The 13,878-nt window shown below is 41.1% G+C and overlaps 1 protein-coding gene across 4 annotated transcripts in view; it reads right to left on the bottom strand.

Moving 5' to 3' along the window:
* The window catches only part of gdpd5b (glycerophosphodiester phosphodiesterase domain containing 5b), a 38,579-nt gene that overhangs the window by 2,367 nt on the left and 22,334 nt on the right, over positions 1-13,878 (bottom strand). For 3 of the 4 annotated variants that reach the window (XR_311400.1, XR_311401.1, XM_005720682.1), the window contains exons 3-15: positions 12,825-12,928; positions 10,153-10,246; positions 9,939-9,998; positions 9,460-9,558; positions 8,546-8,639; positions 7,178-7,323; positions 5,950-6,032; positions 4,548-4,698; positions 3,483-3,704; positions 3,142-3,299; positions 2,873-3,020; positions 1,531-1,613; positions 851-865 (exon numbers count right to left, since the gene is read on the bottom strand). Coding sequence is in view for 2 of the 4 variants with exons in the window: in XM_005720682.1 (XP_005720739.1) it covers positions 851-865; positions 1,531-1,613; positions 2,873-3,020; positions 3,142-3,299; positions 3,483-3,704; positions 4,548-4,698; positions 5,950-6,032; positions 7,178-7,323; positions 8,546-8,639; positions 9,460-9,558; positions 9,939-9,998; positions 10,153-10,246; positions 12,825-12,928 (1,457 nt within the window). In the remaining 2 variants the exon portion in view is untranslated. The remainder of the gene's footprint in view (positions 1-850; positions 866-1,530; positions 1,614-2,872; positions 3,021-3,141; positions 3,300-3,482; positions 3,705-4,547; positions 4,699-5,949; positions 6,033-7,177; positions 7,324-8,545; positions 8,640-9,459; positions 9,559-9,938; positions 9,999-10,152; positions 10,247-12,824; positions 12,929-13,878) is intronic. The other variant, XM_005720683.1, reaches the window with a different exon arrangement.

Here is a 13,878-nt window from a genome sequence, read left to right as displayed (position 1 = left end):
CATCACTCCTTTATCTTTGGAAACACTTGAACGTATTTCATTAAAGATGTGCATTTTGCTGGCAAAATGATCATTTAATTAATGAGTCAATATTCACCGCTCTACTGTTCTCTTAAAATATACTGTCACTCATAGAAAAAACAACAACAATGTTTCGTTAACAATTAAAAACATATCAACTATTTTCTTATACAAGTGGTTTATCACTGTTTTGTCTTTGCTAGATTATCGTTGCTGACAGGCCACTGATTTCATTTCCTGCCTGCCACAACTTCATCCTCGTTTTAATGAAAACAGCCCCGATTTCAATTCAATTAACTTGGAAGCATTAGTCACAATGAACTGTGACTAATGCACAGAAGCATTTAGAGACACAAACAAGCCAGGATTCAGAAAGCCAATCCTGAGGCCTTTCCTGGATGAATCGAGAGCTCCAATTCATTTTGGACATTTAGTCGTTAACTTATTAAGACTGATGAGACATTTAAACTCTCACTGTGGACTATTTTTTGTGCTGTGTGGGTAGATTACATTTCATTTGTTTGGCAGAGGAGAATGAGGATGAGAAGTCGTCGCTGTCATAGAGGAAAGCACAGCAGCAGTGCAATACATCCATTCAGGTGAGACAGAGAAGAAGGTGAGAATAAATATAGGAAGTGGAACTAAGGTGGAGAGAAAAAATCTGGATGAGATGGATGATATAGTAACAGCAGAAAAAAAAAAAAAAAAGGAAAAAAAAAAGAGGAAATCAACGATGCATCAAACAAAGGAATGATGGGTAAAGATTATGAAAGGTAGAAAGGTGGTGAAAGGAGAGAAGACTTTGGGTCAGAAGAGGCGACCCAGTTACCTGATCATGTGATAGCTGAGAGAAGATGCCAGAATGCAGCAGGAGGAGGAGGAAGAAGAGCATGCACGTCAGGCAGAGGAGAAAGGACGAGGAAGAGGCGGAAAGAGAAAAAAGGACAAAAGAAGGCGGGAGACAAGAGATCAGTTTAGAAGCCAGCAGAAGCTATTAAATAGCTCCAATAATCAGAGCAGACTCATTTTGAACCCTTATTGTGGAACAGATTAATAAATAAATCAATGCCCTTGGTGCCAGTGATGACAGGAGGACAGGCCATCTGTCTCTGGGGTCATCAGAGAAACAAACAAACAGCACTTTTAACACAGCAGAAACGCAGGGCAGGGAGTGTGAAGGGCTTAGCAAAGAGAAAACACGTTTATATAAAAACATTCACCCTTCTCCAGCCTGGGACACAACAGAAATACACATGACTGCTTATAATGCCACAAAACAAAATGGGTTTTAAAGAGATTCTCATTTGATTAAAAAACAGCATCATTATGTAGGAGCTGCTGATGTGTTCCAGACAGGGAGATGTCTACTGAGTAAATGTGTTTGTCAATTAGCAGTAATGAGTGTATTTAAGTGTGAAAGAGGAATAACACACCTGCAGAAAAATAGAGGAACATTAGCTGTTGTGTAAGAGCTCGCTTTAATGATCTCACTGCTGTGTGTGTACTTACTTTTGGAAAATGAATATGCCTATGACTACAGCAAAGGAGATGAGGTCTGCAGACACCCACGCCAGGCAGTACACATTTGGTCTCTGGAAACACACACACACACACACACACACACACACGATAGATCTGAGTTTTGTCTTGAAGTCATTTACAGCAGGATCCATCACAGGGTGGCGCTATATGCCAAAGAATACAGTTAATTTCAGCTGAATTGTGCTGAACTGTTTTTTTCTGAATAAACCCACTAAAATAACAGTTTTTTTAAACAAACACTGACACTGTCAACATTATCATTTACTACAAACATAAATGCAAATCTCTACTTCCTTCCCCATTACCTTCTGTTGGTCTTAATGACAACTCATAGCATATTTGAGAGGATATTTTTCACAGTTGGGTTTAACAGACAGCGCCGCAGATGCTACGAAAGCCTAAACTGTCCCTGAGCCGTAGCAGTGAGCTGGAGGTCATGTCCACATGTTGTCATGCAGAGTTCCCGTATGGTGCCACAGATGGGGGGAGCGGTTTGGCGCGCTGCACATATGAGGGCGAGTGGAAGGATAGCAGAGAGGCTGTCCATGTTGAGAAGTTTCAACAGGAAGACTGAACTAGAAAAGAATGACACTACAGCAAACAGGAGTTCAGTTCAAAGCTAGGCTCTCCTTTTGATATCAATCAGTAAAATCTAATTTAGTCAAAGAGAGGATGAAGCTGAAGGAGAGGGAGGTTAAAGAGGGCCCTCGCAGCCTTTACAATAAGCATGTATCTAGTAGCTCCCTTAATTAGGTCCAAATTAAATTAAGATACAGGTGGGCTCCACTTGAGTTGTAGTAGCATCTTAAGGACCACTGGTTGAAGCAGGATAGAGCCAAGCTAATCAGCGATTGCTATAACTGAGTCTCTGAATACAGTTTTATTTAATTTTTATTTGTTTGGCACCAATTAAAAACAGGTAAAGAGCCTTCAATATTAGAGAGAAACCTCAGCAATCAGACATGAGTAAAAGTAAGAATTTTAAACAGTAAGCGATCTACATGATGCCTGCTGGTTGGAAGAAGAGGCTCAAACTTACAGTTTATAAATGGGATGTGTCATTCTCTTTGATTTTCTATAAATTAATAAAACACCTGCTGAATACACATATTTTAAGACACGTCTGCAACAAGATTTGGAGAGCAGAAAAGGTCTGAAAAAATCTCAATGCAGTAAAGGAGCAAGTGGGGGGGGAAAAGGAAATCATTCAAATAGAAGATCAGACCCCCCCCCCCAAAACAATTAACTTAAAAGCAAAATGTGAACCCGAAAGACGAATATAAAACTACTGTGTGTGATGAGTCCTCACCATTAACCAGATGGGGTAAGGCACCTTTAGGAGGACATGCGGGGCCTCTGAGGAGACTGATGACACCCCGCTGCACCAGAGCACCGAGTACAGCCAGGGCTCGTTGACTGTGTAGAGGGTGAGATTGATGTGGGCCTCGGAAAAGTTCCTGGGAAAAAAGGGGGAGGGGAAAAAAAAGAAAAAGAAAAGGAAAACATTCAGGCACTTATAAATCTTTGTGCTGAAGCTGCAGACTGATAACACAACATCAGGGCTGTGTGTCTTCCTACCTGATTTCCTCTCTACTGACTTGGTTGTATCTGAGCAGCAGGCTGCTGATGCCGGACTGCTCCAGAACTTGAGGGCTCCGTTTCACCACTGAGGTCTGGATCAGATCAGGTGCTAGCTGTCTCACCTGGGCTCTATTGTCATCAGGCGTCCACATCACCTGGACATGGCACAGTACGTCAAACAGTTACAGCTTTGAAACTCTATCACCAACACAACTATTTTTATAGGATTTGCATTTGAACTCATTCGTTTTGCATGTAGCATGCAAACAAAGAAACACCGGACATCACGCAGTGAAAAAGAGCAAACACACACTGCCATTTAATCCCTATATAACTACCAGGCTTTGAGGAACCCCAGATTGCTGCACAGCTTGTAGTGTATCGTTGATCCAGCTGTCGTAGCAGGGGTGCTTGGGAGGAGGTCTACGCAGCCTGAAAACCACCGTGCTGTTGTGATATGAGGCTAGTTCTAGAAGCTGCTCCAGGCTGCACACGGTCTGGTTGGCGATCCGTTCCTTCTCACGTTGAAGCAGCGTGTTCACGGTCCAGAAGGGGTCATCCTGAAACATCACACACACAAAAAAAGGAAGAAAAAAAAAAAAAAAGAAAGGTGATCATCAGGTTTACAGTTTAAATGAAAGAAAAATACAGGTTACAATACAGCTTTATAACACTTTTATCAACATAAAAACTCAAAAGATCATTCAGTACATCGTTGGAGGACGCCACATTTCTCGCTACACTGCTTACTCCCTTTGGAGAAGATCCTGAGAAGATTCTTTTAATCTATGATAAGATGCCATTTCACTTTTTTTGACTAGAAAACACTTCATTTCTGCCTTTTATATATTGGAGAATACATATACACTACAGATTAGGTGATGAAAAATCATTGTTGAAATTACATGGAGTGGTGGTACGGCTTTTCTTAGAAATGCAATATCTATCCACACAGTGTGCACACATGCAGTGTAAACACAAGACTGGAAAGTAATGAAGATTCAAACAAATACAGACAGCCACATCTCAGTCTTTGCACATCATGGTCTCATCTCATAAGAGCTAAGCTAAAGAAGGAAACATTTTAAAGCAACAAACCTGCACTTTTAGACATGGACAGATTAATGAAAAAGCAGTCCTCGAGTGACGGCTGTTTCATGTACGAGGATGACAGTGAAACATGGCACTCATCGCATCGCAGCTCCCAGTAAAGCTTTGGTGAGTGTTAACATTTTGATGAAAGCTAACGACATCATGAATGATCAATGTGCGATGCCGTATAGCATTTATGGCTCACTGGGATAATGGCTTTTGTTGCACATCAGTGCATCCCGGCACGCTAAAGCTAAGACTACTTTCAAATAAATTCACAGATTTAGTCCTTATTAGAAACCAAGAACTACCTTGAGGAACCAACGTCCAGCGTTGAGCTGCTGCAGATCCGTCCAATTGAAAAGTGAGGCTTCGTCCATCTGTCTGTCTGGAAAAACCTTCTCTACGTCTGTGGTCCTTCGCAGGGTAAAGTCACGCATCAGGAAAGGAACACCATCCATGCTAGCAAACAAAAGAATTAAGAAGTAATTAATATTTGCAGCTGATGTGTACGAGAGAGATGAAGGTTCCGAAAATAGCAGAGAAGAGATAAGAGCTGAAATCGTGCCAAAAAAGGAAAATGCTGCTGCTGACCAATATGTGAATTTAAAAAAAAAAAAACAACAACAAAAAAAAAAAAAACCTGAGCTCATATCAAGATCATTTCCAAGAAAAGACAAAAGGAAAAAGCCCTTCCATTCTCTGTATTTGTCATTCAAATACTAATCGGAAAAACAAACTAAGCATTTGACTAACAAATATTCTGCTAACACATATAGGTGGGTGTTTGTCTGTGTTTGAACTGTTAGTTTCCAAAACAGCATCATCATGTGTGGGGAAAAGAAATAAATAAATAAAAATCATGTTCTATAGTGTGAATGCGTGCACACATGAGCATTTGTCTCCAGTCTGCTTCAGGAGTGGAGTCTCTTTGTGGATCTGGCTGTCATCAGGTCTAATTACTCAGCACCGTTAGGAGCCCACCTGTCAGCAGCCTGAACATCACACACCCATTCACCTCTCTCAGGAACACACACACACACACACACACACACACAGCTTCAAAAACATCTAATCAAATTAGGATGCACTGACGGTCTTAAAACACTCTGCACTATGAAATGTGGCTCTAAAACACAAACACACACTTTGTGGCCGGGATCACTCTCCACCTCCACACAATCACTCATCCTCCATAGCCGTACATGCATGAGTAGACATGGGCACCCACTATTCATCATATAGCACGGCCACTGGAGTATCCACCCACCCAATTTCCTGCCTTCCTCCAAGTGTGCCTCTCTGAGCTCAGCCCGTCTTCATTATGTTGGTAAAATCATGCAGGAATTGATAACTACAGACTGCTACTATACTTAACAGCGGTATGTTCAATGCATAATGCCTAAGATTGTCCCTTTGGTATTTGGAGTACACAATAATAATAAAACAAAAAACAAAAAACAAAAAAACAAAATCCCAAGCAGGTCTAAATGTGATACGTGGTCCTGTGTGACGTTAGTCCTGAGCTGATTGAGAAATTTTTGAAAAGCCAGTGATTGTGATAATCTATGAAACCCAGTGTGTGTGTGTGTGTGTGTGTGTGTGTGTGTGTGTGTGTGTGTGTGTGTGTGTGTGTGTGTGTGTGTGGGGGGGGTACTAAACCTTTTATTTGCTTTGCTTTATCATTCTCTTGTATTGATTGTGTGTGCGTACCTGATAGCCACGTCAGCCTCCAACCCAGTGACGTTCATCTGCAGCGCTCGCTGGAAGGACCAAATTGTGTTCTCTGGAGCAAGCTACAAACACACTCACAGTAAAGGACAAGCACAGAAATTTTTTTTATTTATTTATTTATTTTAACACATAGCCCCGTAACAATGATCTAACTTCTGACTTTTCTGAAGTTGGAGCTACATCTCTTGATAAGAAAGTGACACAGAGAACACGTTTTTACATGTATTTATAAAGCTTTCACACTCTGTCCTGTTCACAAAATAATACACACTCTGCCCTCTGAACACAAAGGATTGTGTGTAATGAAAAAAGTCACAGCTGCAGCTTGCCCTTTAACTCTTCTGGTCGAGGGTATGATCAATACCATACCATCACTTACTAGAATAGTATCATCCTATGAAAGCCTGTGAGTAAAGCTACTTGCCTGGGAACCACAGGAAAGGAATGATGCTATAATCAATACAGAGTGATTCTGGGACAAAGAGTCCAGTGATGTGATCACTGTTTCCCAGTGGGAGTCTCACAGCCTTCCACAGCCACTCCTAAATTTAGATTCCACAGTGAGAATCAATTGCCTTGCACAAATAGCACAAAAATCTGGGTGTGTTTTTGAGCGTGTGCGTGACTAACTGTTCTGAACAACCATCTTCTCGTTCCTTCTAACAGTTGTGTAATACTCAACAGTACGTTTTGCCAAGGGCTTAAATTTGTCTGCAGGTGATGTTAAGAAGCAATGGCATTAACCCAAGCACATAAATCAATCATGCAAAAATGCACTTTGCTTACAGATCATATGTTAATGTGGCTAACCATTCCAGCTCCAAGTAAGAGTCTAACTGGTGCTTAAAAAAAAAAACCTACAAACAACACTTTGTCTTTGGCTGGGTTACACCGCAGTCCAGAAGAACATGTAGGTGTGGAGCGCTCCCAGCTCACATAGTTTTTCTATTTTTCAGTTGCACACAAGTTAATATGCTGACACAGTCCTTTTGTTTTTCATTCAGAAAAGTGAGAAAAACAAAACAAGGGACTAATATAAAAAAATAACAATATAAAGCAGCACAATTTTTCCTGGGACTCTGGGAGCCTTGCTGCTAAGCCAATATCTGGACTCTGTATGTTACTGTACGAACATGTACATCAATTTATTTATTTATTTCGTTTTAAATTCTCATTCAGAATGGAAGCTGGGCATCAGCTGACTCACCATAGGGGCTCCTTGATGGCCAATAACAGCAGGACGTGGTTTGAGGGTGGCTGGGTCCATAATGCAGGGAGAGGTGATATGTAGGGGCACCACGTAGAGTGCTAGTAACACACTGACATACAGCAAAACCACCACCACCTGGAACACTGGAAGAAGATATGCAGCATCAACATAGTTACAGTTGTTAGCTGTGATATAATGAAGTCTAGTTTGACTTTGGGGAAATTTGCTTTTATGATTACTACTGTAAGAACACTCCAATAGGAGCATTGCATAATAACTGGAACAGGGGAAATGGGTAACACAAAATCTACCATTCAGCACCTCCAAAGCTCACCAAACAGCTCATTATACACAGTTTGTGAAAGATGCTAGGTGCTAGGAGTGTGCCAAAATCAGTTACCTGTGCAAAGGCAGTAAATATCTGAATGTTCAGCAGTGCTTAAAACTACACAGTGGCCAACAACACATCCATCGGGGCCATAGAGATTACCCTGTGTCCAACTCTGTATGAGTGTGTAATAATGGCTGAAAGTGGGCACCCACACACAGGAATGTATTTGTTTCAAGGTCAGCTCCGGGGCGGGGTTCAGTAGCCAACTCTTGTTACACACAGGAGACTCACACAACCCTCATCCACCCTCTCACTCGCACACACACTCATACCCTCTTTGATATTCAGTTGCTGTTCTGCACTGAATAAGATAAATTTTGCCAAGACCTTTTCACCTCATCAAGTATATAAAAAAAAAAACCACAACCCCCCCCCCCCACAAACATAAACATAAAAAATGAAGCCAACAATTAAACAGTCAGGCAAGTTATTTTCCATCTTTCAAAGAGACAAGGGCAAATTCTCTTGAGCAATGATCATTTAGATGTATCAGGTTTTTATCACTAAAGACACATTTATCTTTGAAAAAACAATAACTTGTAAGTAATTAGCACTTAATGATATACCATTAATGCATCAGTTTTTTGGTAGCCAACACTGTGGCTCCCCCTTGTTCAAAATCTCAAAATCATAAATCACAGAGACTTTCAAGTTCTTTTTAGGTGTCTGCTTTACAGACACCAGTGGCAGTGAGAGTGAGGACAGAGCACACATTCAGAGCTAACGATCCCCACAAAGAGTCCTGAAATCAAGGACAAACAATTCAAAATGTCCTGGGTGGAAAACATCACATGAGACCGGAGGAATGTTCGTTATCTTGGACACCCTGGGTGGAGGTCTTGGCCTCTTGTCTACATAGTGTTAATCATTCACAACTCCTCCTGTGTATGTGTGTGTTTGTGTGTTTGATCTGTGGCTGATGGTAATGTCAGGTAAGAATGGACTTGAATGTTGTGTTACAGAAGCACACATACTCATTTTTTCTGCACGGGTGACCTGTCCAGCCACAATCCAAGATAGTGCCGTGACTGCGGCGAGAGCCCCGATGTGCAGGAACGGGCCTGTAGCCTGGACAGAGGTGTGAAACAGAAATGAATGCGGGGGTATGTAGACAGAAAAGGTTAGAGAGAGTTAACGATTGAGTAGAGGAGGAGAGAAACAAAGACAAAGAAGACAGAGAGACATGGAATTACAGATATTATCTGGAGTTGAAGCACTGGCAACACTATTTAGAGATAATAGCTGTAATTTGTACTGGCATTTAATTTTAATGGCCACAGTTGGAGTGAAATCATGTGTCCACTTCAATCACACATTTCTGGTGGTGCAACAATCCCAAACGGACACACTAACTATAAGGTTATTTAAACTTCTCTGATGTAATTTAATTTTAGAGACACTGTAGTCGCTGTAGTACCGCATAGACAGTTTACATGATTACACATTCCTCCAAATGGCAAGCAGCAGAGTATCAACTGCTACAGCAGGCACACAACGATTATTTTAAAGGGACATAAAAAAAATAAAATAAAATTTAAAAAAAAGCTGTATATGGATGTACAAGATGGACCGATTGTTGTAGACACTGATGTGTAGTGTAGGAATTACACCAGTTTAAATGGGCATGTGCAAACCTCCACAGCACTACAAAGGAGAGACACTTCAGTCCACCCTGGCTGTCTCTCTGAAAGAAAACTGATTATAGCTCCATTACTGAGCCATTATTATATCAAGGCCGACAACCTCTGGTCAAAGTGTTGGTTGTTGTGTGAAAATAACACGGTGCCTCTCGCCTGTGGATCACAACACTCACTTTAGTACGGAACCTAAGCACCAGCTGTGATGTCTACCCATCACAAGTAGTTAAGGGTGATTTAAGTCTGCTGACCTGCAGGGAGATGGGGATGACATCCCACTCTTGCGCCCATGTTTGATTGACAGATATGACCCCAATGATGGTGGTGAGCAAGGCAGCAGTAACTCCTATCTGTGTGGAGAAAGAGGGAGAGACACCAAAAGAGGTTGTTTGTTTAGACACACATATGCACCAGAATAACCCAGAGTAGCTCGCAGCTCTTTCACATCTCAAACAGTGTTTGGTAACTGTATTTGATTTGCTGACAGCATTTCTGAACAGCTTGTTTTCTGGGATTTTGCAACTCTGCTGGGACAACTCCAAACTATAAGTTGGGAAGTTCAGCTGATCAGCAACGATTGGACACAGCGACACACACAAACACTAAGTAAACACATAACAGAGTTAAAAATACATATGTAAAACTCGCCCGCCCCCCTCCCACCACCCATTTTTCACAAACCACACACAGACACATTAACAGTTGCTCAGCTTCACATTTGGCATGTTACCTTATGAAGCCAGTGCAAATTTAACTGCTGCCCAAGTGCAACGTGGCAAAGTGCTAAAACCTGAAGAGAAAGACAGAAAGAAACAAGAACAAGGTTCAGAACAAGCCTGCTGCCTTACAGATCTCAACTTGCTAATCGTTGTTATGTAAGTGGTTACCATATCTGGCAACACATGAAGACAATTTAAAAATCTCTTCAACGATATGTGACTCACAATTAGAAAAGCAATATAGGTGAAGCCAGCAGCGGTGGTGGCTAGGATGGGAACAGTGCCATCACTCCACTCCCCAGAGCGGTTGTACAGGAACCTGCAGAGACAAGGATAACAACATTTCTTGTCTTCATCACACCTAATAAAAAAAGGGTGTGAAGGCTTGTGAGAATAGAGTGTCAGTGTATATATGTGTCCCTATTTTCTCCCACCTATTATCAGCCGTTTTTCTTTCTTACAAAACAAATATGACTGACAAACTACCAACAACATTATGTTAGATTAGCTGCAGAAGTCCACAAAGAAGCAGACTTGTACAAAGAGACAAAATGATGCAATCTACAGTTGAAACATGACATTGATGTAGAAAGCTGAAAATGGAAACTATTGGTTTACTAAAGGTCTCTGATTGACAGGCAGACATCAATAAAGTGCTCTCAAGCTTTGTGTTAGCAACAATAATGCACAGACTCTGCACAGTGACCACAGACACTGTTTCTGTGCCACAGGGAAAATCTGACAAAAATAGATTATGTAACATTATTAATGGATGGTTGGACAAATTATTGAGGGCTGGCTTCTGTTTTATGGGATGCTTTACTATAACATGCAACTACATATCTATCTATCGAGACCTATCTATCGAGACCTATCTATCGAGACCTATCTATCGAGACCTATCTATCGAGACCTATCTATCGAGACCTATCGATACACACACACACACACACACACACACACACACACACACACACACACGCTACTCTGAGTTTAAATCCTCTGAAGAGTGACACTGGGTGTAACACCAGGTCCACAGCTGCAGAGAAAAGACGAAGTGCCTGAATGTATTTGTTTCTGTGCATTTCTTTGGGTGTGGGTGTGCACATTTTTAAATGACAGCTAGGTCCTTTACATTCAAAGCCTTGTGCATGATTCTAGTGGCATAGAGCCACAGCAGGGTCACTTAGTGCAGATGCTCCTCAGCCCTTTGTGAATGCTTTTTATGCTACACATGGACAGAGATACTCCCTGCAGCTAAATCACTCAGTCATAAAGACAGGGATGGCAATTGCTGTGATCATCTCTGTAAATCCCACAAAAGCAGGGTAAAAAGAAGGAAATTTGCTATAAAGAGGGATGGCAAATGTCTATTGGAGATGTAAATGTGGATAAATACACACAACTTAGTCCGGTTTTATCTGTTGTCTGTCTGCAGAGCTCCAAAGAGGATGGCAAACATAGCCAAAGGAAAAGGTCAACAGGGGCATTGTAGTCTACTACAGCTCCATATATTCTTGGATACTACTAGGGTTGTTTTGCATGACTCAAAAATAATTCTTATTTATCCTGCCCTGGGTTTGGTGCAGCCACTCAGTTCAACCACTGTCTGGAACAGCCCGTTTTAGCTCCCTTTCATATAACTTTCTACTGTCTGGCTGCCCCTCGCAAACTCGATCTAAACAGGAAATGGGTGAGCTGTGCACCTAAGATGGTCATTTTAGGGATATTTGCTTTCAGTTAAACTGCAAAGGACCATGAGTGGGGAAAAAAATTATAAAAAAAAAAAATCTACCCAAAACTAGTCTGAGGCCTTTAGGCCCATTTTAAGTTAGCTTTGTTACTTATTGTGAATCAAAAGCTGGGCCTTAAATGAAAAAAAGAGCTGGGAGATCACTGAAAACTACAGAGGTGAAGAAACGAGGAAAGGTAATGGAAGCAACGGATGATAATAAGAGGAAAAGGTGACATTGTTGCAGAGATCCCTGAGAGGAGAACAGAGAGAGGAGAGGGAGGGGAAAGTTTTCATCTGAAATCATGTGATGTCTGCATACTCTTTAGAGATTTTGCGCTAAAATGGAAACATCAGTGTCGCTAATCAGTTAACATTGCCTTGCATTTAGTATCTTAAAAGGCTCAGTTTCCACAGACATTGATTAAACCCATTCCTCAACCATAAACACAGGAGGCCTTCACTAAATTTTTCTTTTAGTCTAGGATTAAACCGTAGTGTCTGCTCTGTGAGAAGATGTAAGTGGTTGTCCCAAAAAAACAGTAGTGGGTTAACAAATACAAATGTATATTGTCAAATATACATTTGTTCGATTAAATGTGGCCCAGGACTAAGTGGTGTACAAAACAGGAAGTTGATGGGTGAGGACCTCTGTGACGTAATGGTGTAATCTGCACAGGGTTGGGTGGTCTCTGTTCAGATTAATAATGCCTTGATTATACTCCGTTGCAGACAGGGACAGCTGAAGAGTCGAGTTGTCGTTCCTATTTGACTTCTTTGAAGTTCGTGGCCTTTGGTGCATGTGTAGTTGGTGCATTGTAGAATAAATTATTCGCAGACAAGACTGCATAGTCACAAAATGCTAAAATAAATAAATAAAACCCCCCAAAAACCCCCAAACAAAGAACAAAAACAAGCAGGCAGATGTCCCTACAGACCCTTGCGCTCACTGCTTTTCACTGATTGTGAAATGTACGTCAGTCAGATCCGAGCGGACCATAGCTGATCGAAGGTGCTGGAAGTATAATTGAGGCTTCTGGCAGAAAACAGGTTAAACTGATTGTTTACAAAGACAACAAGCCAACAAGTAAGGGTTGAATGTGTTTACAGCCAAAACTATATGCTGGCAGCCTCTGACAACACACAGGGGCACTTTTGTACTCACCAGTTGAACTCGCTGTAGTCATTATGTGCCTCCCACCAGAAGTAGAACCAGACAAGCAGGAGACAGAAGGTAAGGAGGAGGATCAGGGACCACAGAAGCTCCCACTGCACACACAGACACACAAACAATTATTTATGTGGCTCCTCTATATTTAATTATAACAGACTTGAGAAGATGACTTAAGTCCTTTTGACAATAATAAAAACAACTGAATTACAAACAATCTGCTGAATTCTACACACAGTAATAGAGACACTCTGTATAAATTATTGGATAGACAGTCACAATTTAAGTACCACAGGAGAGACCAGCAGAGTTCATAATAAGTTAACTTTTCCTAAACTTACTTGAGCACATGGCACCAAACTGACCCGAGTATTCCCTTATACACTTTGCTCATTAGCAAGGAACAGCTTTTAATAAAGTTTGTATGCAAGCTGACTAATTACTGTCCTCATCTCCATGCACTTTGGCACTATGGCAAATATTAAATGGGCTAAATCTTCACAGAAAGAGACCCTGAGGACATGCATAAGAGGTGATGAGCACACAGGCATTTCCATCGTTCTCAGCAAACTTTAAATACATCTACGGTTGTGCTATTATCCAGACAAAAACCTTCTGACCTTTTCTTAAAGCAAAGAAGCTTGATTTAAGAAAAGCTCATTGTGCCCTGATGAACTAAGCATCAGCAATGATTGCTCACAAACCCTTAGGTAACGCACACAAAGCTGATTGAATAAACCCCGTGGGCTAAAGAGTAATGCGACTTTAAATGATTTGATACCAGTGACATGCAGTGAGTTTTGTGGAAATCATACACACCGTTTGATCACAGTTATATAAAAAGTCAGAGTTTTGTGTAATCTGGACCAATTGCATGATACACATTTACTAAGAAAATCGACTTTTCAAACCTGCTCCTGGGTCAGAAACAAGTGTCTGTAACTGTAGTAAATGTGTGGTGAGTCTATAGGAAGTCTGAGACGGTCAGCCAAATATCTGCATGAAGTTTAAAGATGTTGCTTATAGAATCTGGTATGTATAAAAATTA

This window comes from Pundamilia nyererei, unplaced genomic scaffold (assembly GCF_000239375.1).
Source record: "Pundamilia nyererei isolate P.nyererei 1_Seehausen unplaced genomic scaffold, PunNye1.0 scaffold00003, whole genome shotgun sequence".
In the NCBI taxonomy this organism is placed as follows: Eukaryota; Metazoa; Chordata; class Actinopteri; order Cichliformes; family Cichlidae; genus Pundamilia; species Pundamilia nyererei.
This window is presented reverse-complemented; position numbering and strand designations above follow the sequence as displayed.